Genomic DNA, 27,985 nt, shown 5'->3' with positions numbered 1-27,985 from the left:
CACTGCTCCACATGGAACATGTTTGTCGTAATAGTGAGATAAAATCTGTAAGTCATAATGTTTAATAAAGCAAAAATAAACTTTTGTTTCCTAAATACGCAACTAAAAATAGATGCAAATACCGTTTTTTTTTTTTTTACAGTTACATGTATCACACAATTTTAAATTGAGATTGAAAATCACTAACAAACCAAACCAGCAGTTATTGTGACCTCTCTGAGCATTTCTTGTCGGCCACCCCGGTAATTACAGGACCCCGGCTCAACCAGCGAGGACGACGTTCGTGAAGCAGCTTTTGGCTGTTTTCTAACTATTTCAGAGCACGAAGGAAGGTAAATATAGTGCGATTTCTGATGCTTTCTTGGAGTTGGCGAGTCGAGCCTATTCTTTTTGAGTCTTCCGTGTTTGCGGCCGCTCTTTAAAATAGGCTCGTGTAGAAACCTGCTTTAAGCTTAAGAGGTTCCGCAATGACTTGGTGAAACGCAATTCACGAAATGTAAGTTTTACCACTATTTATGCCCACCTCCTTTTTGTTGTTTTTAAATCCTGTAAAAAAAATTACTGAGTTATGACATTTTACTTGTTTACATTGTGTACTTGTATGAGTATACACGCATTTAAAAAGTCGAAAGACTTTCCGGGTGTGTCATTGAATTCTCCTCCGCCCAGTCAAATAGGGAAACAGGGAGACCCGTGTATTGTGTGTGCGTTTGACAGCATAAACAATCTAATACCCAACTAAAAATACCGTCAAGAGTGAATACAGTGATTTTTTTTTATATGTATAAAATACACTGTATTTTTGTAAACGACTTTTTTCTTAACTGTGCATATTGAATGAAGTATTTTCAAACAAATGCGTTTATGTTTATTTGAAAAAGACTAAAAGCTTATGTACAGGGTGTGTTTCTTTATCTTAACAGCAAAGCTTCATCAGGCTCAAATATTAGTTTACTCCCATGATAAACAGGTCTTACTAGAAGTCTTATCCTGGGTGGCTCCTTTTATGTTTGTCCTGCCTTCTTATTGTTTTTCTGCAGATGATCACTCTTTGCTCTGCTTTCATTTACATTCTTGCCTCTCTGCCGACAGCTGGTGGTTGATGAAGCACCCATCTACTCAAGAGGGAATACATGTAACTTTCAGGTAAATTATTATTACAATGATGTATCTTTTATAGTTTTTATTTTTGTGAGTTTAACTCAGTTGTCGCAAGTTCCATCAGTAATGTTTTGTATTTTAATAATTTTTCTTCCTGTAGGCCTCAACTGCACTGATCCATCAAAGAGCAGCTGTTAAACTGGATGTTGACAAACTGAACTTAAGGCATCGCTGGAGACTATCCTTAATTTTCTTCACTGATCAAATATAACTAGATTACATCATGTCTAACCCAACCAGCCAAGTCAACCATCAGGCAGCCTACTTGTCTCTCATGAAAGGAGTGAAGGAGCTGGACTTTCGTGGCCCCTGTGTCCCCAGCGACCTGCTGCTGATCGGAGACCATGCCTTTCCTTTAGCCATGAACAGCAAAGGTCAGGTCCTGATGGCTGCGTCTCTGTATGGTGCTGGGAGGATTGTTGTTCTGGGTCATGAAGGCTACCTGACTGCCTTTCCTGCTCTGGTGGAGAACGCCCTGATCTGGCTGCGGGGTGATGGATCAAATGACCCTTCTGTATTTGTGCACAACAGCGTCAGGGTGGTCAGCGACAACCTCAGCAAGTCCACCTTCCAAGCACAAGTGGTGGGGGGCTTTGACAGCAATCTGAAGACCGGCGTGTATGTGACGGATGCGTACAGCGTTGGTGCTGACCCGAAAGACTTGGTGGCCTTCATGAAAGCTGGAGGAGGGGTGCTGATAGCCGGCCAGGCGTGGAGCTGGACTGCAGATCACCCTAAGGAGAACACACTGCATCACTTTGATGGAAACAAGGTGTCTGGGGTTGCAGGGATCTACTTCTCTAAGAATCCAGCAGAGGAGGAAAACCTCCCAGTCTACCCACAGATCCCATCCTCCTATATGGCTGTAGTGTGAGCATGCACTCCATTTCTTCTAATTTATTTTTAATTTTTCTTTGTTTTTAGCCCAAAAGGTCCGAATAACATATTTTTTTTGCTTTCATTTTGACTTTAAGACTGTAATATTCACTATCATTTGTGAATGATAGTGAATATTGCTATCATTATAGTAATATAATATGCTGTAGGATCCTATAGCATATAGGATCCAATGGTATCCTATATGCTATAGGATTGTTTTTGACAGAAATTCAGAGTCAACCCTTTGTTTAGTGTTGAACTGATTTTCTGCTCCCACCTTTCTGAATCTGACATAAATATCAGCTCCAATTCTGTTTTTCATTTTTAATAACTCTTCTTTACACTCTGCTTTTCAAATACAGAGTAGGGAAGGATTTTGAGGACGACTTGCAGTTCTTACTTGATGGTGTTTCAGAGCTCGCCATCCCAAATGGTTCACTAGCATCAGAGGTTATGGTCCATGGCCCGCTAGCATTTCCAATTGGTGTAGCAAATGGTGGGCAGGCATTTTTGGCCGGAGCCTATTATGGCCAAGGTCGGGTCATCGTTGCTGGACATGAAGGAGTTCTGAGTGCTGAGGTAAAGTTAATGGGAAAGTTGTGTTAAAACTTTGTAAGGTTTATCAGAACATCTAGGTTAACTTTTCTTCTTTTGTTGTTTCTTTCAACACCCAACAACCAGGCAAATGCTTCATTTTGGAAGAATGCCCTACACTGGCTGGACGAAGGACGAAGGGGCGTTGTTGGAGTAGCACTGAATAATGGGATTAATATAGCTACCAACTCAGGCCTAAAAATGGAGAAGACGGGCTTCAAGAAAGACCTGAGTGTGTTTGTGTCTCCATCCAACCCCCAAAGCCACTGGGAAGAGATCCAGAACTTTGTAGCAGAAGGAGGAGGTCTTCTGATTGGAGGACATGCCTGGTACTGGGCACAGAGCCACGGTGGAAAAAACCCAATGACAGAATTTGGAGGTAATAGACCTGAATAAATTATTATAAAACATCATAAGTAAATACCAAGCACTTTTCTGCTTTCTGAATATGCAGCACCTTACACCTTTATTGGAAATCCTCGAAACAAATATCCAGATCTTGTCGATATTTATCAAATACCATTTTGTCACATGTAAAAAAAGTTTTTCCTTCCTTTCCTTTAAATTTTGTTTCTTTAAAGAAATGTACTTTAAATGATATTGCAGGTCATATTTTCCAAACGTTTCCAGGGTGAGATTACCAATCAGCTATAAGGACAGGACAGACAAAATCCTGGATCTGCTCTGGGAATGGTCATTGTTTAATATTTCATATTGCATTTAATGTCTGGTACTCCGACAGATGGGGTATTATAGATGGCTGGATCAAATTTGACTTTAGAACTAATTAAATGCATTTAAATGTTAAAATCTATTCTGAGACAAAAACAAGAAGAACTTAAAGTTTGGAGGCTGATGAAATAACTGCATTCAATTACAGTGAAATTACTGTTGAAAAGATAAAGGATTGCGTTTGTGAAACTCGGACAAGAACTCAATCGTGACTGATTGATGACAACTTTGTTTTGAAACCAATGTGTGAGATAAGTTTAAGTTTGCTATAAGGACACCATGAGGACAGTAGTGGAATTGCAAGTTTTGTGACAGATATTAGAGTCATGACCAGGTCTTAGGTGAGCTGTGGTGGAGTTGCCCTTTTTCAGGGAGGTTGGAGGTTTTCTCCGTCCATGAGGATCTCCTTCACAAAGTCCAAAAACAGTGTCATGTTATTGTATGCATTGCTGCTTGTTTGTCTTGAGTTGCCCTGTGTACTTCTGACCCATTGAATGTTTTGCAGGGAACAAAATCCTAAACCAAATGGGGTTGAGCCTGTTGAAGTCAACTATTCCAGCAGGTTCCCACAAGGCTCTGGATCCCAGCCAGGCCATCAAAGACACCTACCATTTCCGGCATCTTTTGCACCGCTTTGCAAAGCATGTAACTGTGAAGGAAAAACTCAGTAAAGACGAGGAGGAATTCCTCAAAAAGCTGGGCAGCGACTGCTCCACCTACTTGAACATGAAAGCTCATGACTCCTGCCACTACTCTCAAGTGGTGGCAACACTCACAGACATCTTAAAAAAGTCAGGCATGCCACAGGTGAGGAGAAACAAAGACGCTTAAAATATTTTAAAACTTGAACCAAGTTATCAGATCTCTGACCGGCGGTTTCATGCAATAATATCTCATTTTTATTGTTATTTCCATTACCAAGGTGAGTGAAAAATGCCCTGTCAAGAGTCCCAAAGACCACCTTCTGCTCAACATTGGGGCAGAAGTTTACAAGGTTTGCCCAAATCCAGACGACCTCCTGCCGTACCTCATCAGGGACAATCCACTGCTGCCAGTTGTCCACAATCACAGGGTCAAAATTGATGTCAGTACAGAAGGTGTGTGTGTTTTTTTTTTTTTTTTTGGTATACATTCCTTATGGATAGTTCCCCAAGTTCATTTTATGAATTTGATAAGCTTTGTTTTTGAGAAAACAAAGCAACAGGAGTTCTCTACAGGGAATCACTGGCTTGGCCAACAGTTGTCCTGCAGCTGTGACTGACTGTCTCAGCAGCAAACAGATACAACTTTGCATCTGACAAAGTTAGACCAAGATTGTTAAAGTAAATTATATATGGATGGAGACCCAACACTGAGTTTTGTGGCACCCCCTTGTGGACTGTAATAAATTCACAATACAAACCATCATATCTAATGCACTGAGACCCTTTCCAGAGGTAATTTGAAAATCATGTTACTATCCTGTAAATGTTGCCATTGGGTAGTACTATACCCACCTTCAACATGTTATATAATTTCTATGCATATGATATAAGCTTTATTTCAGATGTACAAGCAGAGGTACTGAATTGTGTCGAGGCAATAAAAGGAAACTTCCTCCAGCTAAACTCTAATAAAACAGAGAAATAAATCCCTTGTTATTAGCAGTTTGTTCAATCTTAAGAAACCTTGGGTCCATATTCATAAGTTGTCCTCCTTTAATACCTGCATAAAATCAAAACCCTTTTGTGTTCCGCCTGTGAAACACCAGAAGGTTAGGAGGTAGCAGATATGGAGATGCTTGTTCATTCTTTCATCCCATCTTGTATTGATTACCGCAGTGCAATATATTCATCACCCAATATAACTATCCATTGCAAAGCTAGCTTACGCACACGGTCAAATGAGGTAATTTCTTTGCTGTGTCTTTTGTTTTTTGAAAACTCTTTTTTGATTTTATCTATGAAAAGTGCATGTAAGTTTAATTTCTTAATAAACACTAAAATGGATATTGGTAACTTTGACCTTTTCTGTTTGTGCGTGTTTATCAGGAGGAGAGGAGTGGATCAGCACAGGTCTCTACCTTTCTCCTGGTATGAAGACATATGTGGCCATACCAGCAGATATCGTCAACAAAGGATGGCAGGTACTTTACATAAAATCTGTTGCTGTATTAACGCAGAAGTGTTTAATATGACATTATTGCCCATGTACTTGCAATTATTCCTTGCTCATGTTATAATAAGAAAGGGGCTTGAATGAAGCTATGAAGCATCCTCCCAAAGCTTTAACTTGTACTTTATTATACCCACAGATTCAGATAGGCTGTCAAACAGATCACCTAAATGCCGCCGAGTTGAAGAGAGCTTCGTGTGTCCACGTACGCTTTCCTGTCAACTCTGAGATGATCCAGGTGTCGAACCTGTGGGGAGGACTCATTTACCTTGTGGCCCCACCCAACACACAGGCACAGGGGTTACAGGCTTTTGTACAGATGGCTGTCCCTGCACCGTATTATAAATCAGGTGAGTGTGGTGGTGAGAACTATTGGATGCCTAAATCAAAGACTATTCTAGTCAGTAGGTGTCCAGTTACAGATTTAGCATTGACCTCAGGCATTGGAGGTTTAAATCAATTACCAAACAAAAGTAGTGATGGCAAAGGTTTTAGTTTGCTCTTAAAATAAGATTTACAGTCTATTGTCCAGTGAACAAAATGAATTCAGGAGAAATGTTTCTTCCAGGTTATACCTTTTAGACCTAGCAGACCAGCAACCCACTCAAGGTTTTTAAAGCATGCTGCTTTCAGCCCAGTTTCCCTGTAAATTACACCTGTAGCAAATTATTGTTGTATCACAGTGGTAATGTAAAAAAAAAAAAAGATGGCTACCAATCTACATAATTGGAGTTGCATGCTGACTCTGCTAGAGCCATTTATTTTCACAAATCTCATCCAATTTTGGATAAGTTAGAGTCCCTACTGTGACTTTTTCTGTTTTGCCACTAAGCAGCTAAATATCCTTTTAACTTATTGTTTAACGTTTTCTGGTCAACAACAAAAACCTATTAATCATCGGCAGTCATTGTCTTCTGTTCCAGACTACACTCCCCATGTGGTAGTGCATTTGATGTGTTTCTGCTGAGTTTCTTTGTACTTAGCAGTCACATTTCCCAGGTTCCCTGTTGTGATTCAATAAGATTGCTCCCCTCAACTGGAATTTCAGCTGGGAACAATGACATAAGTCAAGCAGCCCCAGGTTTTATACCCAATATTGCTGCTGTGACACAAATGTTCATTTGCTGTTTGAACACATAAAACGGATATACAAAATCAGCTCCTACTGCTAACATGAGATGGCACCAAAGCAAAAGGAAAATGACGCTATTTTTCTGATTTGCAACTAGAAAGCTCCTCAACTTGGATATGATATCAATAACGGCTCCAACTTCTGAGACAATTTTGTTAAATTGAATGAAGTATGTTACTTCATTCCTCTGTTTTAATGGACCTTTTTGTTATTTTCTTTTCAGGTGTTACGACTCAAGCTGAATGGTCGTTGTTGTGTACGGCCCCTTCACCTTGGGCGGAGTTGGAGTTTGACAACATCATCCTCACCGTACCCTCTGATGTCGTCAGACGTCTCGATCATCCCGATAAGTTGGCGGTCCTCTGGAATGACATCATGAAGGCCATCGCTGACCTGGCAGCCAAACCCCACAAATTTATACGGAAAGAGCGTTTTGTGGCAGACGTTCAAATTTCTCACGGTTGATATTTTTATCTTTACACTTAATTCTTTATCCTGATGAGTCTCCCAAACAGTGCTGTCATCCTTCATGCTTTTATCAGGATTTTATTGTTTTTTTGCTCAGGTTTTATGCATGCAGGTTATCCTATAATGGCACACAGGGGTTCTGCAACTGGGTTGGTGGATGTTAACCATGTGAAGACCGAAGGCATTTGGGGTGCCATCCATGAGCTCGGACACAACCAACAACGAGGCTGCTGGGAGTTCCCTCCACACACCACAGAGTGCACATGCAACCTGTGGTCAGTGTACGTGCATGAAGTGGTGTTTGGGATCAAACGGGACAAGGTAAAGGAAAACAATGCCTAAAACAGTTTTTTTTTTTTTTTGTGAAGCAAATTTCGTAAACATCTCCTATTTTAATATTTAAACTACAAAGTTCTGCTACACAGTTCGTTTTACTGTGGTTGTTGCAGGCTCATGGAGCGATGACTTTGGAAAACCGAAATAAACGAATGAAGGACTATATACAAGGGGGCAAGCAGCTCAGCGGCTGGAGCATGTGGGTGGCCCTGGAGACATACATGCAGGTAAAAGAATGTTAAAAAAAATTGTGTTTTAACCTAATAAAAATAATCCTCAACCCATTTCATATGCTTCAATCTTTTTAAATGGCTTAGTGAAGGCCTCTGTTTGTTCTTGTAGCTCCAGGAGAAGTTTGGCTGGGATGCCTTTAAGAAAGTGTTTGCTGCCTACCACAAGATGAACAACTTTCCCAAAGACAACCAAGGGAAGATGAACCTGTATGCAGAGACGTTCTCCCAGACTGTGAGCATGAACCTGACTGGATTCTTCAAAGCCTGGGGATGGCCTATCGAACAGGCCACTGAAGAGAAACTATCCAGCCTGCCTGCTTGGACTGATCATCCAATGGTCTGAATGGCAAAGAGCTGATTGTTACTGAGCACTGATGTGGTTATGAGGACCAGTTTCTTTAGACGAACTTTAGTTTGGGGTAAATTAGCTACAAGTCGTGATGATTTTCCTGCATTTTCACCTTTATGTATAACACTAAAAAGAGAAGGATATATATTGCATGTACTTTTTACCTACTAATATGGCATTCTAGGGAAGAGGAGAGCAGAATATAAAAACGTGGGAAATGTTACTTTAAATTATTTGCACACATCACACCTGGGCAAAGGATTTCAGGAGTTATTTAGGTTTATGTAGCAACAAAGATCTTATGAAAGGGGCATCAAGGGATAATTGTATCTCAGTTAAAAAACAAACAAATGGAAGACCAATGTGCTCATTGATTATGTATTCATGTTCCACACAAATTATATTAGGATGATTTTTTCTATGAATTATATTGTTTTACTTATTGCAATATTACATATTAATCATTGCTGGAAAAACTTAATTTTGGGGTCCATTTACAGTATCCAAAAAGCTGCTACATGGCAAAAATCAATATAACATCAAAAACACTTTTGAACCTTTGAAGCAGGGAACTTCTTTTCTACCATCTCTGCTATCTCTATCCCTGCTGCAGGGTGAATACGAGCTTATATCAGTTCAATTCGAAAACACTTTATCTCAAAGGAAAGTTAAATAAATGGATATCAAAGAAGGAAGAAAAAGTTGCGCTCCTGCTCAGTTGTCTTATTTCATTTCCTGTGTTGTATTTTTGTTGCTCTTGACGCTTTAAATTGACTTTTTAAATTAAATTTTAATATACCTTTGCTTTAAAAGGGTCATTATGGAACAAATAATGCAAAAGTTAATCAACGAAACTCTTTTTTATGCGTGTGTAACTGAGGCTTGTAGAGCCACAGATATTTCTGTTTTTTTTTGGTTTTTTTATTAAAGCATGTTCTGTTTCTCAGGTGGAGTCTCAGAACATAGAGGTCATGTAGAAACACACGTTTCTACACGTTTCTGCTTCTTCGTCTGTATTTTTCCTTCCAGGCCTGTCTGTTCATGTTCATTTAGCTTTGGATGCCAAGCCACAGACATGTCATAAAACATTTCCATAGGTTGACTCTTCCCTCAATAACTCCAGTGGAAAGCCGTCCAGACTGCACCTTTACGTCTCTATTTGAGTTAACGTCAGTGTTTTATTCAAATAATCCTCTGAATCATATATATTATCAAACATTTAACATTACTTAGCAACATGTTTTTTTACAACGTTTTTTTTTTTGCTTTGTGCAAAAAAACATGTTTGCACAAAGCAAATTAATTACAGTAAAACAGGAGAAAAAGAAGCTCTAATTCTTCTGTCAAAATTACAAAATATAGATTTTACAGCTAACATAATTGTTTTCACTTTCTGAAACCCCTTTAACAAAGAAATACAGCAGGTTATAATGTATTTATATGAACATTAAGAAATTGCTGCTCATATTAGACTGAAAATTCAGGTTCAGCACAAGTTCAGGCTCTCAAAATATTCTCACATCTCACATTGAAAATAAGAAAAACTGAATTCAAAAACAAGAGTGTAGAATATGCATCCATAGAATAAAAACAGACTGTAAAGGAGGCACATCTGTAACAAAAATAAGGCTGACAATTTTTATATTCACTAAAAAAACTTGAGATCATGAAAAACAGTGAGCTCACCCCTCAACATATGGTATTTAACCAAGGAGAATAAAAAGCAAAATTTTGTGATTTAAATAATTCAACATACCATCTAGTTCTGTTAAATAAAAACCATAAAGTTAAAAGTTACTTCTGCGTAAATTTCTTTGTTCCAGGAAACAAGATCTTGAACAAATTTGGCTTGAGTTTGTTGAGAGAAACGACAGCAGGTGTCTACAAAGCTCCTGATCCCAGACAGGTCAACAATTTCCATTTCCGTCGTCTCCTGCATCGCTTTGCTGGTCATGTTCCAGAGGATGGAGAACTCACCAAGCAAGACGAAGAGCGCCTTAAAAAACTGGGAACAAATTGTGCTTCCTTCTTGAGGATACAGGATTATGGCAGCTTCTGCTACAGGCAGATTCTGTCCCTTCTGACTGACATCTTGAAGAAAGTGGGAATACCCCAGGTGGGCCACAAAATATTTATTTAGCTGTAGGACTTACAACTATTTAGTTTACTTGTTTTGTAGCAGAATGCTGAATATAAAATATAGCCTTATCTTTGAAAATATTGACTGATAAAAACAATCCATGGGCACCAGTAAAGCAGAAAACACTGTTTTGTACAGTCAAAACTTGTGGCAGTAACTCAAATCTGCATTATACACTGTTTCCTCGACATCAGAGTAGTTTTGCAGAAACGACTTTCTTTAGTTGACTTGAGCAGTTGTTTGCCTCTCCTCAATTGACGTTTCTAGCTGCAAGCTCGTTTTATGAAAAAGTTGCCAATTTTTTTCACATTTCAGAGCTTCCCTCTTTATTTTCTCCATGCAACTCTCGCTTTTTCTACTTTCCATTTCTTAAACACCACTGACCAAAAGCATTGATGTTTTACTCCTGGGTACATCTTTAGGAAAAAAAAAAAAAAAAAAAAAAAAGACAGGAAGGCTGCCAGTAGATCCATGTGGTAACTTCATGCTGCTCTAGTACTGCCATAGCTTGAATTTATGTTTGTTGTAACTTATAAGAGAAGACTGAGACAATGCGGTTTTGATCCAGCAGCATTTACTTAGTTTCTAACAGCAACATAGTAGAAATCAAGGCAGGAATGGCCGCGCCACCTGGTGGTCACAGTCATAACGACATATACTGCTTCAAAACAGTAAACCGGTGTTATGCGGCATAACACCGGCAAATCGTTTTAAAAACTCCCAATAGTTTTCCCCTATGAGTGGAGGTGAAACACAGATATTAAGTCTGGTAAAAGCTGTAAATATTTTTGGTTCACTAAAGTGATTTATTTATTTATTCAATATCCCGCAGTGCTGATGAAGCATCTTCTGCTGTTTTGGTCGAGCAAAGCAGGAGGGACTTTTGTTTGCGTCTCTTTTTTTGTTTGCTTCATTTGCTTTTTGTTTGCGTCTCTTTTTTTTGTTTGCTTCATTTGCTTTTTGTTTGCTGGATTTCATTTGTTTGCGTCTCCGTTTTTGTTTGCATGTTTTCTCTGTTGCTGCGCATTTGCACCTGTCGGCCACCGTACCTTGTTGCTGACTTGACATACACAGGTTACACACAGGCCAAAGATTTCATAGAAACTTCCAATACTGGTCATTCCAAATGTTCATTATAATCACACCTGAAGGAGATCAGTTCATTTGTTGAATGTGCTTTAGGTACTGTAGATACATTAATTCTATTTGGGCTCAATAGTTTCATCCCTTACGTTTTCAGATGGCATTTCATTAGATTTTTTCTTTTCATTCTTCCGTTAAAATTTAGAGCCACACAATAAAATGCAATACCAATCTTTGCAATGTCTTAAGACAATACCTTGACAGCAAGACAGTCAAGTAGAAAATAGAAAAGGAAACTTTATTGTGGTTAGCAGTACAGTTGTGACAAACAACCATTAAAACATTACAAGTCAGAACCGGAAAACATGAAGAAACTGAGTGTTTAAATGTACTGACAGAGAGAAGAGTAATTACTTAAAGAAATTAATATTGCAATATATGAGTACACCAAAAGGATAATAAACTGTGATTTTTTCTCCTTACATATCATCCATGCCATTCATCTGTTAAAGAAAGAAATTCTAAATATTGTCCCAGTATTGTAGAGATTTTCTTTTTATTCACTTTGCTGAAATAAAACAACTTTCACCTAACTAAAAAATATTCGAGACAGAAATTGTTTTCGAGTCACTAGATACCAAAATGATAAGTTTAATTTTATTATAAATTAATGTTTCAGGTAACTTATGATTTAATGGTGGGATATGAATTATGCTGTTTTTTATGAGCCATTGGCCAACCTTTTCACATAATGTTGTCTTTAAAATCAGTCACCCCAAAAATTATTTCTTGATAATCATGATTATTTTCAGTAATCATTCAGTTATTTAGCATTACATTGGAAAGAAAAGACAAACTACCGCTATCATTATCAATAAAACCAGCTTACAGTTTAAACTTGCTCCAGTGGCAGTTTTAGTTATAGGCGATCATTGGGTGATCGGTCCAGAGAGGCAGGTCGGAGAGTTTCTCCTCAGTGGCTCTTTGGATGGGCCATCCCCAGGCTTTGAAGAATCCAGTCAGGTTCATGTTCACAGCTCTGGAGAAAGTCTCAGCATAGAGGTTCATCTTCCCTTCTTTGTCATTGGGATGGTTGGTCATGTCATGGTAGGCAGCAAACACCTTTTTAAAGGCATCCCAGCCAAACTTTTCCTGGAGCTACAAAGAAGAAAACAGGCTTATGCAGATGTGACCTCAAATATAAACACAGTGACTGTTCTGTCTTTTTATTTCAAAAGGACTTTTTATTGTATGTCAACATTCATACCATTGATTGTGTTCATAAAAGTTCAATAACGTGTCCTCTGTGATTAAAGAGTAGGCTGAAAATTGTTGTCTTGAATCCACAATGCATCATTCATTCAGTCATTCATCTGTTACCACAACTATCAATTCACCTACTGGAAGACTAACGTTCGATCAATCCTTTACAGATTTTCCTTTAAATGACTTTTATCTGTTTTTTCTCTAACCTGCAGGTATGTCTCCAGGGCGGTCCAAACGTTCCAGTCGCTGAGATTCTTGCCTCCTTTCACGTATTCCTCTACAGAGCGCCTCCGACTGGCTGCAGTTACGGAGGGATGAGCCTGGATTAAAGACAATGACTTAATTTTAGATAAAGGTAGCAAAAGTTCACTCTGTGACTTAGATAAACATCATCTGACCGTTACCAGATTCATGTTTGTTGCAACATGTACATAGAGTCTAAAGGCAATTCTAGACTTGCAACATAAATATCTTAAAGTCTTCCCTCTTACTTGTCATTACAGTAGATGACTTTGTGAGGCTTTTCCGTAAAATTATGTGATGTCAATCTGATAATATGTCAATGAAACAAACATATAAATGTCTCCATCTTCACAGTACAAGTCTGATCTGCTAAAGTGCTCAATATATGCAGGCTGATGTATGATGTGAAGAATATTTGTGGTTCAACAACAAAAGGTTACTGTTCATCATTCCTGAACTGCTGTTCTTGCTTTTTCTCTGTGATGTGGGAGATGTGATTAGTTGAGGCAAAAATAGTCATAAATGGATAAAACTCAATACTCAACAAACTAAAAGATAAGTCACCTTTGCTCTGTTGAGTCCCAGCACCTCCTCATGCACATACACTGACCACAGGTTGCATGTGGCCTCTCCAGTGTGTGGTGGAAACTCCCAGGGGCTTCTCTGCTGGTTGTGCCCCAGTTCATGAGTTTCTCCCCACAGACCTTTGGTCCGGGCATCTTGTGGGTTGAACAGCTCAGCTCCTATAGATGAGTGCATCATGACAGGATAGCCTGAATGCATCCAACCTGGGAGGAGAAAACACAATTTAGTTCTGATTTCAGTTCAACTAAGATCAGAAAATAATCAACATCTTTCTCATTTCCAGCCAGCTGCTTTCCTCACAGCAACAATGTTGTCTTCTTTCTCCACCATAAATTAAATGATTTTGAATCAAATCATATTTAGACAAAAAGAAGTCCCTAAGCTGATTTCAGTGGGATTCTGTGACATGTTTCATTGCTATGGTGTACTGTGATCATGTATGTAGCACAGACAATAAGTAAAGATCTGTGTCTTAAAGGAAAGTGTTAAATCTTGGTAGTTTTGATTTATATTTTAACTCTTTTCCTATGGAAACCTCCATTTCTGTCCATCCATCCATCTTCTTTACACCCTTGTCCCTAGTGGGGTCAGAAGGTTTGCTGGTGCCTATCTCCAGCGAACGTTTCGGGCAAGAGGCAGGGTACACCCTGGACAGGTCGCCAGTCTGTCACAGGGAAACACAGAGACAGACAGGACACACAACCGTGCACACACACACCTAGGGAGAATTTGGAGAGACCAATTAACCTGACAGTCATGTTTTTGGACTGTGGGAGGAAGCTGGAGTACCTGGAGAGAACCCACCATGCACAGGGAGAACGTGCAAACTCCATGCAGAAAGACCCCAGGCTGGGAATCGAACCCAGAACCTTCTTGCTGCAAGGCAACAGCTCTACCAACTGCACCAATATGGAAACCTTGTATATCAAAATTCTAATTTGTGTTTATCTTATGTTAAGTGTTTGATTTGATTTGTCACTTCACGTTGCTTCGCCAAGATCACAAGAAATTCCTGCAGAATTATTTGTCAATCATTTAACTTCTTATTACATTTCCTGCATCTTTACCTGCAGAAATCTGCACATCAGCCACGATACGTTCTTTGCGGACGAATTTTTGTGGAATGACGGCCAGATCTGCAACACCCTTCATGATGCCATTCCAGAGTTTTTCCACCTCCAGAGCGTTCTCCAGGTCACGAATGAGGTGTGATGGTGCAGTAAGGATGATGTTCTCAAACTCCATCTCTGCCCAGGGTGCAGGAGCTTTGCACAGAGAGGACCAATCAGCTTCTTTCGTTACACCTGAAGTAAAGCAAGGAATACACATTATATCAGAAAGCCCAGAGCTCATCACAGCTATTGGATTCTCAAAATATCCCCTTATGGAGCATAAGATAAACTCACCAGACTTGTAATAAGGAGCAGCGATCGCCTCCTGAACCACGATCTTTTCGTCCTCCACCTTCACGTCACGAGGAGCCACCAGGTAGATGAGTCCTCCCCACAAGTTCCACACCTGCATCCTCTCTGATGTAACAGGGAACCTCTTGATAACATATGGAGCTCTCCATAACTCCTCGTGATGCAGCTCATCACTTTGGCATCCTATTTGGATCTTTGGGTGACACAGACCAAGTATTACAAGTTTGAAAGATTGTAGAAGGTTCTGGTGTATTTTGGGGCTGGACTTTTTTTTTTTTAACTAAAATGTGTTGCACAGCCATGAATTGAAGAGGATGTCATTCCCTTTGACATTTAAATCATTTAGTTGTGGTCCATATAGAGTGGACCTGTAATGGTTTGGTCTGAATTCCTCTACAGGTCCCATTTTTATCCCTGTTCTATAACAGTTATATTGGGTTGAAGAAAGGCCACAGAATGGATTAGGATCACCTGCTCCCCAAGACAAAAATGGCATAAAAAAAATCCCAAACAAAAGATGTAATAATACAATTCAAAACACACAGTACTACAGTTATTGTCCTCAAAGAGCTAAAAGTAAACAGTGCAAACATAAGCAGAAGGCATGATGCTATTTATTTTTCTTGGAAAGGTATCCACACCAGTGGGGAAAGTGATTGCTTCAAGAACCAGTGCTCTAGCAACCTGATGCTATCAGGCGGTGTAATGAATTGTGTGGATAAAGACATCCTACAGCTGAAAAATTTGTCTTGTCCACCTGTAACTTTGGCATTTATGAATCTGGACTACAAATTACCTGCAAGATATAAAAATGGATTCATGAAACTGGTTAGCCAGAAGTCCATGACCTTAATTACCAGTTCTGCAGAAAATGTTGTGATTGTTCAAAAAACATAATAAGGAATAAAGAAAGCTGAACATATTGAAAAATATGTCTCAAACAGAATATAAAGAAGCTTACACAGCAATGGGAGAGACAAAAACTTTTCTGCACTCCAAAATATATTTTAGTGCTAAAACAGTGGATTTTGCATTACATGTCCCCTTTAAAGCACTAATGTTTGGTAATATTAGAATTACATTTCATTCAGATGCTCTAGGATTTAGCATAATGTTTAGGGGAATAAATAAAGACAGCAATAGTTTGAGTTCATATACACTACCGTCCATCTCCTGTTCACAAACTTTGGTGGTAAGATCATTTCTGTCTTCATGCCAGGAGAGAGGTACAGGCCTGTACTGATCCATGCCTCATGTTCTGTCACATAATCACGAAAAACAAGCCAGTGAGTCATTTCATTTTCACCATTACATAAAAAACATTCTTTCACATTTTCCCCTTATTAGATAACAACAGTGATCTCTGACCTCCTGTTTGTGCAGTGATCTTGATTTGTTGGTTCTTGACCACAGGTAGTGGCGGGTTATCCTTGATGATGTAGGGCAGAAGCTCCTCCTGGTTTAGGGAAGCATCATACACACTGGTTGCCAGACTGAGGAGTGCATGCTCTTTGGGACTCTCCACAGGGTTCTCCTTACTTGCCTTGAAATAATATAGTTCATATGAACTCTTAGAAACCAGTGCTTTGCAAAAACATTGACATTTATTATAAAAAGTTTTCACCCCCTTGCATGTTTTACCCTTTTTGTTACTTTTATAATTAAATCATAATCACCAAAGTTTGGCATTTTTTTATAAAAATGTTACAAAAACCTTTAATGTCAAACTGAAAGAAGATTTTTACAAAATAGTAACTGTTAAATAAAAATATTTAACACAAAATAAGGGATTGCATAAATACGTTCCCCGTTTTATTCAGTATTTATTAGAGACACAGTGGCTGGAATCACAGAATCTTTGGATGTTCCAGGATAACGTAAATCATTGATTGTCGCCAGTCTTACATGTTTTGGTTCTGTAAGTGTGCAGGTGCATATAAGCACATAAAAGAGAAGTAGAAAGGTCACAGAATCACAAATCCATAACAATATAGAAATCTAGGACAGGAACAAGACAAATACTTGGAGTTGACAATGCACAAAAATGTTGTCTCTAAAATTTTTGACCATGTATAATTTTTCTTCCAGTATTTTTGAAATACCCAATGATATCTTTTCTTAAACTGAATAGATTTAAAGTACAGAAGAAAACAGAAAATTAATCTTATAAGTCCCACCTGTTGGATGCCCACTTTCTTTAAGATGTCAGTCAGATGATAAAGAATCTGTATGTAGGAGAAGTTGTCATAAGCCTCCATCCTCAAGAAGGAGGCACTCTCTGATCCCAGTTTCTTTAGGTTCTTTTCTTCTTCTTTGGTGAGTTCTACACCCTCTAGAGCATGACCAGCAAATTGATGCAGGAGATGACGGAAATGGAGCTTGTTGACTTGGCTTGGATCAGGAGCTTTGTAGACATCTGCTGTTATAGTTTGTGTTAATAAGCCCAAGCCCATTTTGCTCAGGATTTTGTTTCCTGGAACAAGAAAATTGCACAGAATAATCTTGTAAATCTGTCATATTTTTTTGGCTCACAGAATTAGACATTAGTCAGTTTGAATTACACATAAAACAGGAATTTTTGTTTTTCTACACAGGCCTATAACAGTACCTTAATGTAGTTAAGCCCTAATTTATTCAAACCCTGGCAGATTAAGATTTTAAATTATATTACAAATAGACATGTGTTCCTGAAATAGAAGTAAGACTGGAATCTCACAAAAGATAATGAATTAGTATTATTTATTTGGAAAATAATTTTAATTTACTTTCATTTTGATAAAAAAAAACGTCATGACAGTAATTATTAACACCCCATCTGATAATCAGTAGGAAAACATGACTTGTCATTACAGTTATCAAAGGTTAATTCAGTATGACTGACCTGCTTTCCAGATGTTTCCACTATTATTTTAAAGTTGTTTTTTTATGTTGAGCTCCAAGTCTCACATATATTTGATATCTGCTCAGCTCTCTACAGTATATATTTCTCTTTTACTGAGTTGGCTTATTAGCCTTATAACTTATTTTAAATATGAAGAAATGTGGCACCATACCTGAGAAGTCTTGCATGGGGTTCTGGCCAATGTGTGTTGCTCCCCAGTGCCAGGCATGTCCACCAATCAGCAGGCCTCCTCCCTCGACCACAAAGTTTTGGATTGTCTCAGGATCCACATTAGTGTATGCTTTGCACACAAACACACTCAGCTCTGAGCTGAAGTTTGTCTTCTTACATGTCAAACCTAAGTTGGATAAAGGTTTGACGCCTGGCTCAAATCCAACCACTCCTTTTCTACCTTGGTCCAACCAATCAATTGCATTCTTCCAAAATGATGCCAGTTTCTGTTAGAAAAGAGAAGATATCTAGAGGAAGAGACACTTAAAGTATTCTTAGTTCTCAGCCAATAACCATGATGTAGAATATGAAACCATACATTATAGAAGAGGTATATAACTCCAGGCCTCAAGGTCTGGTGTCCTGCAACTTTTAGAAGTGTTGCTGATCCAACATGTCTGAATCAAATGGATTAATTGTATTCTCAGTGTGAGGACAAGTTCTCAGCAGTCCTGCTAATGACTTTATTATTTCACTTAGTTTTTGAAGCAGAGACACATCTGAAAGTTGACACTGGCCTCCAAGGCCTGGATTATAAAGACCCCTTCAGTATAAAGTTAACACATAAATATTTTGACAGTATAATAGTTTATGCTGTTAAAAACATAATGGCTGTTTTTAGTGAAACAAAAACAAAATTTCAGGTCTCCTTTACTGCACCTCATATTGCAGAAATGTCTCATGGGTCACCACAATGACCCGTCCCCGACCATAGTAGGTTCCTGCCAGGAACGCCTCTCCTTTATCTGTGGTACCGATGGGAAAAGCAAGAGGGCCATGGACCAAAGCTGCAGAGGGAACTCCATCTCCACGAATGTCAAAATCTGAAATCCCTTTCAGCAAGAACTCCAGGTCTTTTTTGAAATCCATCCCATGACTGTGTAGCAATATGACAGAGACAGAAACACAAAGCTGTGATGATGAGTGAATGAGGGAAAAAAAACTCTTATATATTAACACCATTAAAACCGTACAAGGAAGAGTTTGAACATCTAGCTCCCCATTGGATTTCTAAAAACTACTAATAAAGAATGATGACATATTGAAAAAAAAATGTCTGAATTTGCAGTGAAACCAAAGTTTACACTTACCCTACAGTTTTCCAGGAGGATGGGATCTCTGGGGAAATGGGAAGTTTTACTGCCTCTCCATACTGAGCAGTAAAGTAGATTCCTGCTACTCCTGTAACTTTATTCCCTGGAAACTCGAGGATTAGGTTTTTATTCTCATTCTGTGAAGCCCACCACCAAGCTTGTCCACCAATCAGCAACCCTCCCCCTGCTTTCACGAAGGCTATCAGCTCTTCTGCCTTTGGACCCACTTGGTACGCATCTGTTACATACACACTGACACCCAGATCTGCTCTAAATTCCTCAACAGGACTGACTTGGTAGCTGGATCTGTTGAGGTTATCAACAACTCCTTTCATTGTTTTTGGTACACCTAAAGACAGGTTGGTAGACTCCCCTCCTCCCAGCCAGGTCAGAGCATTGTCTACCAGAGCAGGACAGAGGGTCAGGTAGGTCTCGTGGCTCAGGACCACGATTCTTCCTCGGCCGTACACAGAAGCAGCCATGAGGATGTGACCCTGGCTGTTCATCACTACAGGAAAGGCATCTCCTGTCAGCACCAAGTTACAAGGAACACTGGAGTGCTGAAGGTCCACTTCCTGAATACCTCTTATCAGAGCCTTGTAGGCATCCTGAGGGTAAGACTGGGTCGACTGGTTGGACATGATGGGAGGAATTAATGCTGTGTAGTTTGGATGAAGAAGGTAATGGACAAAAGAAAGCTGTTCCAAAGAGATACTGTGTCAGTGTCTCTTCCTGCAATAGAAACAAAATGTTCAAGTTAAAAATGCTAAATCATGTAGTTGTATAGCAGTCATAGCACCACAATGAACCACTCCTACAAAACAGCTTAGGGGGTTTGTTGATGAGGATTTAAGTACAGAGCATTGTCACATTAATGCATTCACAAATATTAAGTAAATCATTTCATAAAGTCTTAATAAAAATTAAGTAACACTCCCTCAACTACTTGTACTTTAAACTTAAAGCATTATTTCTAGAACAGAGAGGTTATGGCTATTAAAACGTATTTTCCCCATGTGTATATTTAAAACCTTGAGAAGAAGAAAACATGATCTTTGTCTTGGAGGAATAAGACTGAAATGAGTGAATTTTATTTGAGGCCATTTTCAGCATCTTAAGTTGTATCAAGCAAAGTCCAGGGAAATATTTAATTTATGGGAATAAAATTAATATATCTTAACTGGATTTGCTAAATGTAAAATAGCAAGTAAATAATAATCAGCTGAATTTTATTACCCTGTTTTCCTTCACAGTTGGAGCATTTACAAAATACATTTTAGTTTTGACAGTTTTTGACAAAAAGTTAATTCAAAATTGATATCAGGTATCAGCAGTGTTGTGTTCAAGACCACCTAACCCGAGACCGAGACAAGACCAAGACTTTTAGGGTCCGAGACCAAGTCAAGACCAAGACCGAGGGAAGTCGAGACCGAGTCAAGACCAAGACCAGCGGCCCGCGCTACATGACACAATAAAATGTAAAATATGATCAAAATTGCTTTTCAAAATAATCTGAAAGATCCATATTCCCATAAAAACACCTAGATATTAAATACTTAATACATTTTACCAATATTAAATATTCCATTTCTGTGCTAAAATGTGTGATGGTCTCGTGCCAACCCTAAAAACATAACACCCTGGGCATTTGCCCATATTGCACATATAAGAAACCACCACTGTTGCACCACTAAACATAGCAATTGAGGCAATGCCCTGACGGTAAATAACGCTCAACTATGAACACTGACCAAGGAGCAACAAGCAAGAAGTAACCAAACAGAAGGCGCTCATCGTGACTGTTTTCACTCTCTATCCTAGTACATGAAGCCAGGTAGTCTGACACCATGGCAGACATTACAGCTGCAACTTTGAACAAAAACAATCAAAGAGCAATGTGCATGCTCTGTGTGCTCTTTCGTTCTTGTGTTTTAGTTATTTGTTAATTTAAATATCAAGTACATAATTAAATAAAATAATGATGCAGTGTACACAGAGCATTACAAGAACAAAGAACGGGTGTTCTGTCAGGTCAGATCGTCATACGCTTAACATGAACTCACGGTGTTCTGTCAGATCAGCATACGTTGTCAGATAGTCGTACGCTTAGCTCAGACATGCATACGCTGTCATTACCATATGATTTTATTTAATCAGCAACATAGAATCATGACGTAGATCATTATTAACAGTTATTAACAGTTGTATGGCATCCAGCTGCAGCCAGACCTGCTTTAAACACACTTTGAAACCACGACAACGCATGTATATCTATCTAGTTATCATATTATGTCATATCATATTATTTAATGACTTATTTTCGTCATAACTTGTTACGTATACTGACAACTCCCCTGATGGTCGGACTTAATGCGCATGCGCTGGCATGGTACTCACTGCATGTATGCTATCCTGACAGCGTATGGTAATCTGATAGAACACCAGCAATATCTGTCAGACACGTCATTACCATAAGATTTCATTTAATCAGCAACACAGAATCATGACGTAGATCGCCATACACTTTGTTATTAACAGTTGTATGGCATCCTGACTTAGCGGTTAAGTGAGTTTTACACAGGTGTGTGTTGTAGCTGACTCCAGCAGCAGCCAGACCTGCTTTAAATACACTTTGAAACCATGACAACACATGTATATCTATATAGTTATCATTGAAAACAATTTAATGACTTATTTTCGTCATAACTTGCTGCGTATGGTGAACTGACAACTTCTCTGACGGTCGGACTTCTTAATGCGCATGCGCAGGCATGGTACTCACTGCATGTATGCTATTCTGACAGCGTATGGCTATCTGATAGAACAACGGCTATCTGATAGAACAACGGCTCTCAGCGACACTCCAGTCCTATCTAATAAGTAAAGAGACGAGCAGATGAATCGTACTTTTCCTGAATGTCACATCACTATATTGCAGACTTTTGGACACAGCGCAGTTGTCCCATATATGCGACAAGTGAGTCAACATCTCCGCACAATAATTCAGCGCAGTCAGTGACAACTTTTTTTCATCACAATGCTTATGTGTGTCTACACAACTAGCTTTGCTAACATCACGTCAACGGATCTTACCTTCTTTGAGCTACTTTTCTAAGTGACGACAAAAGTTAGACGTTGTCTCCACCGTCTGTGAAAGCGAAGCGCTGCTGAGTTAGCTGTGGCCATCGGATTTGTTATGATTTATGCAGCGATATTCCATTTCTGACGATTAGACAAACATTTTCTGCCGCTAAGAGAAAACCACTGCATGTCTCAGAGTGCCGCGTGCGAGTGAAAAGTGGGGAGGGGAGGGGGGAGTAACAGAAACACGTAGTTGCTTGGATTTTGATCAGTGCGTTTTGCATCCACTGAAAACAAAGATGTTAACAAATAAACTGGACAGTATGCTGTACGTTTAGTGATATTTTCACAGTTGCGGTCTCGACTGGTCTTGAAATAAAATGCCAAGTCCTCAGAGCCCGAGACCGAGACAAGACTGAGACCAAATGCAGTCGAGTCTGAGACAAGACCGAGACCATCAAAAAATGGTCTTAAGACCGGTCTCGAGACCAAGACCAATTTTGAGTACCACAACACTGGGTACCAGACCTCTAAAGAAGCATGTTTATAGTCAACTTAAGAGAACGTTTTTATTCAGGTCTCATAATTTTATAAAAATATTTCATATCAAAAATGTATTTTTTATTAGAAGCAATTTATTGTTTAACGTTATTCACTATTCTATTTAATCTGAATATAATATCTTTTAAAAACCAAACATTAGAAAATTATTTTCTTTTTTATTATGATGCACAGTAACTTTTTTAACTCTGAAGTCTATGTTAAAAGGATATAAAATTTAAATGTTGGTCAGACTGGTTTGTTACTCTTTCACAAAATCTAAAATAAACTTTGATTTCTTCACTGGAGGATTCTAGGGGAGTGAAGTTGCCACACCTTTGCTACCAAAAAAAAAAGTGAGAACTTGTATAATACTGTCTTTAATAACGACTTAATCATGTTCAAATGTTAATGTTTACAATGAATCTGATTCTACAAAAGAAAGAAAGATCATTAACTACACAGGGATCAGAAATATATTCCAGACATAAATGGACTTTTATAAATAATATTGAAAAAAGAGTTCCCAAATTTGTGCAAATAGCATCAGGTAAATTAGTTTAATTAAAATTCATATTATTGTTGGGTTATGCACAACAGCTTTGTGAATAAAAAGTATTGCATAATGACTTGGCAAGGACTTTTGTGAGTGGAATATATTAAAATAAATGATTTATATTAACTTAATGTAAGTTAATTTAGTTCAAAAGCAGGTTATCATTCAATGCAAAACTTTAGATTAAATTAAATTAAATTAAATCATTTGATTTAACATCATCAAGCCTGTAGTAATCATTTGCAAGTTGTGTTTAACCTAAACATAAAAATATAACCTTAATATTTGTAAAATTTAATAAACTTAAAATCCACCATAATTTTTAGCTCGTGTTTCTAAAATAAGGCAGTTTAATTCTCCATGGAGTCAATATAGTTGTTTTTACCTCTGTGCAACTTGAAATCTCTAAAAACAGAAACCTGTCCCAACGTGCAGCAATCCAAGCAGTTTCTCGTAAAGATAGTGTACTGAAGAGAAATACCTTTTTTTTTTCTTTATTCCAAGGAAAAGTGAACAAGTGGAAAAACAGGGAAGGATTCAATGATTGTCCAATGAACATTTAGTACAGAGTACTTTTCTTTTCTTTCTCTTTAGGCAATGACTTTGTAATCTTCTGTAATTTAAGGTTCACTTTAAAGGTCATTGAAGGTCATACTTGTGCAGTTTTTTATTTATTTCAAACAGACAATAAATAATTAAAACATGGAAAAAATACACAATAATGTCCATTGGCATGCAGTTTTACATAATTTATTCAAAAAGAAGCAGGTAGAAGATACAAGATCTTATGATTTCCTGCCTCTCTCATAACGATCAACTTACAAACATTTAAATCTCCAAACACCACACAATACTTCACTGTCTTGTTGTTTGACCTCCTTGCCTGGATCTTTGTGATAATCATATCTGCTCCTCCGGGATTAAATGTACCAAAGATAAATACATGTTTGGAATGATGTTTCTGAACAGGTCCATGCAAGTTTGTCTGAAGAAGCCTAGGCCTTCATTTTATAAGCTTCTGTTTTTTTTTTTCTTTTCTCATTCACCGTCTCCAAGAACATCCGTCTCATTGGTCGAAATATATTTCCCTATGTATCTTGTCAAAATTAATTTCTACATGTACTGTATTCAGTGGTAAAGATGCCAAAATATGAGCAATTGTTACAATTATTAGCTGCTCTCCAAACCGTGGTTGGATCTAGTCCATGAAGAATTTGGGATGCGCTCCACTCCACAGAGGAGCAGGGCTCATAGCTTGGCAGAAGCGCACACATTTCCAAATTGTGCCCATGCTTGACTGTTATCTGGTTCTTAAAGTTGTAAGTTTAAATATTTCAAAGACATTTTGAATAATGTCAACTTTGTATTAAAAGTGTCATAATTTACTGAATGACGCTTTATGACAACAGTCATAAATATTCATGAAGGCTTATTCATGTTCATGACAGGTGTTATGTCATGTTTATGAAAGTGTCATGACAGTCTTATTCACCCCCCCTTCAAATAAAGTGTTACCAATGATTGCATGACCTCATTTGCAAATTATTGCAAATGAGGTCATGCAATAATTTGCAAATTGCAAATAATTTGCAATTTGCAAATTATTTGCAAATTGCAACTTCTAGCTGTGTCCCTACTTCAACACGCCTGCAGGATACCTGCCCTCCAGCCCTTGGTTTGAGGATTCCTGACCTAAAACATGCAGGGCAGTGGTGCAGAGGACCAGAATTGAGAAGCACCGTTCTAGAGCAAGGCTCAAAATGATTGTGGAGGCACTAATATTCCTCTTAAATACAGAGAAATTCCCCAGATTTTGACAAGGTTATGGAAAAATTCCAGTGAACACCAGCCCTATTTGTCATCAAAAGTGATCAATAAATGGCAATAGTCAATTAACTTAGAATAAAATTAACTGTGTAATATACTGATGTGCAAATTGAGTGTTTTCAATCATTTTTAGTGCCATAATTGTTTATGGGATTGAATATAATTTTTTTAGAACAATACTTTTAGTTTGATTTATCTCAAGCTGAAAGCAGGATGATATTTTGGCTGCTTAAAAAATTTAGAAACTGGTTATTTGCTTTTAGTTGTCTTTTAAAGGGTACACAGTCACTATTCAAAATATTGTTTTTGACTTGAGATTTTTAAATGAATTTAAAAATAGAAACACTTGTTATTTCAAACTTACAGCCTTTTTATAAGCTAAAATCTCTAAAACTCTTTCGTTGACAGCTAGGAATGAATCTGTCTTTCCTGTATTTGAAAGTGAGAAGAAAACCTACAAATTGTTTTGGTTTACTTATACAACTATGAGGTAACCAGTTACTCACTGTGCAAGCTGTAGATCTCCAGATGATTTTTCTTTGACCAGCAGGGAGCAGAAATTTGCCTCTCATAATGAAGATAATGTGCAGACAGACTCTTATATACAGCTCTGGTAAAACATTAATGGTTTCCTTTTCTGACGTCATTGTCATGTTCTGCTGTTGAGAAAATGAGTCACTGATAATGTCTGTAAAAGGGAGGGTGAGATTTCTGAAAAAGGAAGTATATGACTTCTACTGAAGTCATTTTTTCATGTGGCAATAAGCTGCATGCAAGAATTAATTTGAAAAATATTGAAGCTTTATATTTTATCAAAAATGTCAAACTTTTTTTTGTTAGCAAATATATTTAATGTTGGTTCCTTTATGCCTTTCCTCTCTGTAAGACACAAAAACATAACCTTTGACCCTAGAAGGACATACACTTAAAAATGTACACATTTGAACTCTTTTGTATCTCATTTTAATTTAGTCATATGTTTTGGAAAATGTAGGGACCTGTAAAAGTAGTTTCACACTTCACACAGTCTGCTGCATTTTCACTTTTTATGCTCGATTATATTTTCTTCCAGATGAGAAACGTAGATGCAGCACTACGAGGATGCTGATCGACTGCAGCATCTGCAGCCACCTGAGCAGGCAGAACTGCAGGTGCAACAAACAATTTGTTTCCCCAGCAAGACATAGTACGCGAATCAAACTTTGAACTCTGAGGATATTCTCTGCCTTTTGTACATAAGTAAAAAAAAAAAAAAAAAAAAAAAAGATTCTGTCCTTGTTAATTATATTTTCAAATTTAGATCAGAGGACGCCGAGTGCATGTGGCAAAGAATAGCAACCATTTGACTTCCTGTCTAATGGTTGTTTTTCTCTGCCACATTTGACTTCCTGTCAAATGGTTTCTCTGCCACAACTTTCTACTTTAGAAACTGAGTATGTAGACCTTATAACCAACAAGACTTGTCTAAAGGTCACCTGTCAATCTGTCAAAACTTCTAAAAGTTTGACAAAAGGTGTCTTAATTTTCTCTCTGATTGGCATTGAGTGTTTAAATAGCCTCCAAATATGCAAACTCAACCATATAGAAAACTTGTAAACAAGTCCTTTCGATGGAATAAAAAATTATGTATTAGACGTAGGAAGAATAAATTTAAAATCCATAATAAGTTAAAACTTCAGCACACAATTCTTTAAAAAATTTATTCATTTTGTTTGTAGAGATTTTTCCAGCCTGAGAAGCAACACTTTGAATACATAAAAAGTCCAAGATTAATATGAAAAGCATATTTGATCACGTACAAGACAAATAACATTTTCTGAAGAAATTTGCAGATTTAAGGAAGTTGAAAACAGGAATTTAAGAATTATGAAATATCAATTGCTTCAGCAGAACATGTAAAATTTCACAAGCCATTCCAGGGAAACAGCAGCAGACTGTGTGAAATTACTTTTACAGGTCTCTACATTTTAAAATCTGACCACTAAATAGGAGATCATATCGCATGTATAGGTTTGGTTTCCTCTCTCACAGATGTTCAATACTTCCTTGATTAGACTCACCTAACTCTGATGTAATAAGTCATTTTCTATGTATTTAAGCTCTCTTTTTCATTATTCATTGCTGGTTCACTTCCTGCAAAGTTTTCATTTTGTGCTCTTCCTGTGTCGCTGTAGTTCTTTGTTTTTCATGTACTCCTGTCTGTATTTTGGTCTAACTCAAACCTTACAACACCTGGGGACACCAGTCAATGCCCAGTTTGTCAGCCAACATCGTGTGTGCTGGATTGTTTCAGAAATATATTTGTGCTGACAGCATCTTCTTTCCTGTGTTGTGTAGTAGACCTGAGCCTGGTGGTCTTGTTCTGAATGACTGTTGGATTAAATTTATAGATGGTGACTCTGAACCTCTATAACGCGTCCGTATTTTCCATCAGTGGCGCAAAAAGTGGGTATGCACTGTATGCAACGCAAAGGGGCGCTGCACTAGAGGAGGCGCAAAAACAATGAGGGGATTTTTTTCTCATCAGCATTTTATGTACTTAACAGCAGTTTGTGTATGAAATGATCGATAACAGAGGAACAGCAACGAGTCCCATTGTCGGCCGCAGAGCTTATGAAATCATTACATCTCCCAACTGAAGTTGAGTCATCTGCAACGCAAACACCATATAATGAATTCAGATATGGCAACATGCCTTTGCTGCCGCTGCCAGACTTTGGGGCAGGGAGGCCCAGAAGTCCTTTTTAAGGTCCTGGAAAGTACTGTTAATCCATTTATCCTCTTTAACTTTGTGAGGCTTTCTCTAAGGTTTTCACAGAAAAAATTGTAGCTCTTAGAGGCTCGAGTACCCCGGTAGATTCAGATTCCCATGAAATGCCACAATGCATAGCTATTCTGGAGCATTTTTAGCCAGTTTCTTTAGATGAACTAACCTCAGTTATTAAGCATCTGCGGCCTTCAAATTACCCTTTGGATTGTCTTCCCACTTATTTGAT

The 27,985-nt window shown here is 38.1% G+C and overlaps 2 protein-coding genes across 4 annotated transcripts; one reads left to right on the top strand and one right to left on the bottom strand.

Annotated features, from left to right (window-relative positions):
* The first annotated feature begins 245 nt into the window (after window positions 1-245).
* On the top strand, window positions 246-8,739 carry LOC106912143 (TRPM8 channel-associated factor homolog). Of its 2 annotated transcripts, none has more exons than XM_014978976.2 (13): window positions 246-496; window positions 1,093-1,146; window positions 1,262-2,031; window positions 2,403-2,619; window positions 2,722-3,013; window positions 3,872-4,173; window positions 4,289-4,463; window positions 5,397-5,491; window positions 5,660-5,870; window positions 6,876-7,112; window positions 7,218-7,441; window positions 7,570-7,683; window positions 7,799-8,739. In XM_014978976.2, exons 3-13 carry the CDS (start codon window positions 1,385-1,387, stop codon window positions 8,030-8,032), a joined length of 2,748 nt encoding a protein of 915 aa, XP_014834462.2. In that variant the 5' UTR covers window positions 246-496; window positions 1,093-1,146; window positions 1,262-1,384; the 3' UTR covers window positions 8,033-8,739. The 2 variants fall into 2 exon arrangements, with proteins under 2 accessions (XP_014834462.2, XP_014834464.2); XM_014978978.2 differs by having other exon boundaries at window positions 463-496; window positions 1,041-1,146.
* A 2,799-nt stretch (window positions 8,740-11,538) lies between these two features.
* LOC106914176 (TRPM8 channel-associated factor homolog) lies at window positions 11,539-25,584 on the bottom strand. 2 transcript variants are annotated; one of them, XM_014980802.2, is made up of 12 exons: window positions 25,496-25,584; window positions 18,983-19,717; window positions 18,552-18,768; window positions 17,833-18,118; window positions 16,957-17,252; window positions 16,148-16,322; window positions 15,943-16,037; window positions 14,762-14,972; window positions 14,423-14,659; window positions 13,335-13,558; window positions 12,734-12,847; window positions 11,539-12,419 (listed from the first exon to the last, which is right to left on the bottom strand). In XM_014980802.2, exons 2-12 carry the CDS (start codon window positions 19,624-19,626, stop codon window positions 12,177-12,179), a joined length of 2,742 nt encoding a protein of 913 aa, XP_014836288.2. In that variant the 5' UTR covers window positions 19,627-19,717; window positions 25,496-25,584; the 3' UTR covers window positions 11,539-12,176. The 2 variants fall into 2 exon arrangements, with proteins under 2 accessions (XP_014836288.2, XP_014836287.2); XM_014980801.2 differs by lacking the exon at window positions 25,496-25,584 and adding an exon at window positions 23,548-23,640.
* Window positions 25,585-27,985: the final 2,401 nt, after the last annotated feature.

Source organism: Poecilia mexicana, unplaced genomic scaffold, assembly GCF_051168715.1.
Source record: "Poecilia mexicana isolate PSO_F unplaced genomic scaffold, ASM5116871v1 scaffold_13, whole genome shotgun sequence".
Classification (NCBI taxonomy): Eukaryota; Metazoa; Chordata; class Actinopteri; order Cyprinodontiformes; family Poeciliidae; genus Poecilia; species Poecilia mexicana.
The sequence above is the reverse complement of the archived record's forward strand: the minus strand, read 5'-3'. Positions and strand labels throughout refer to the sequence as shown.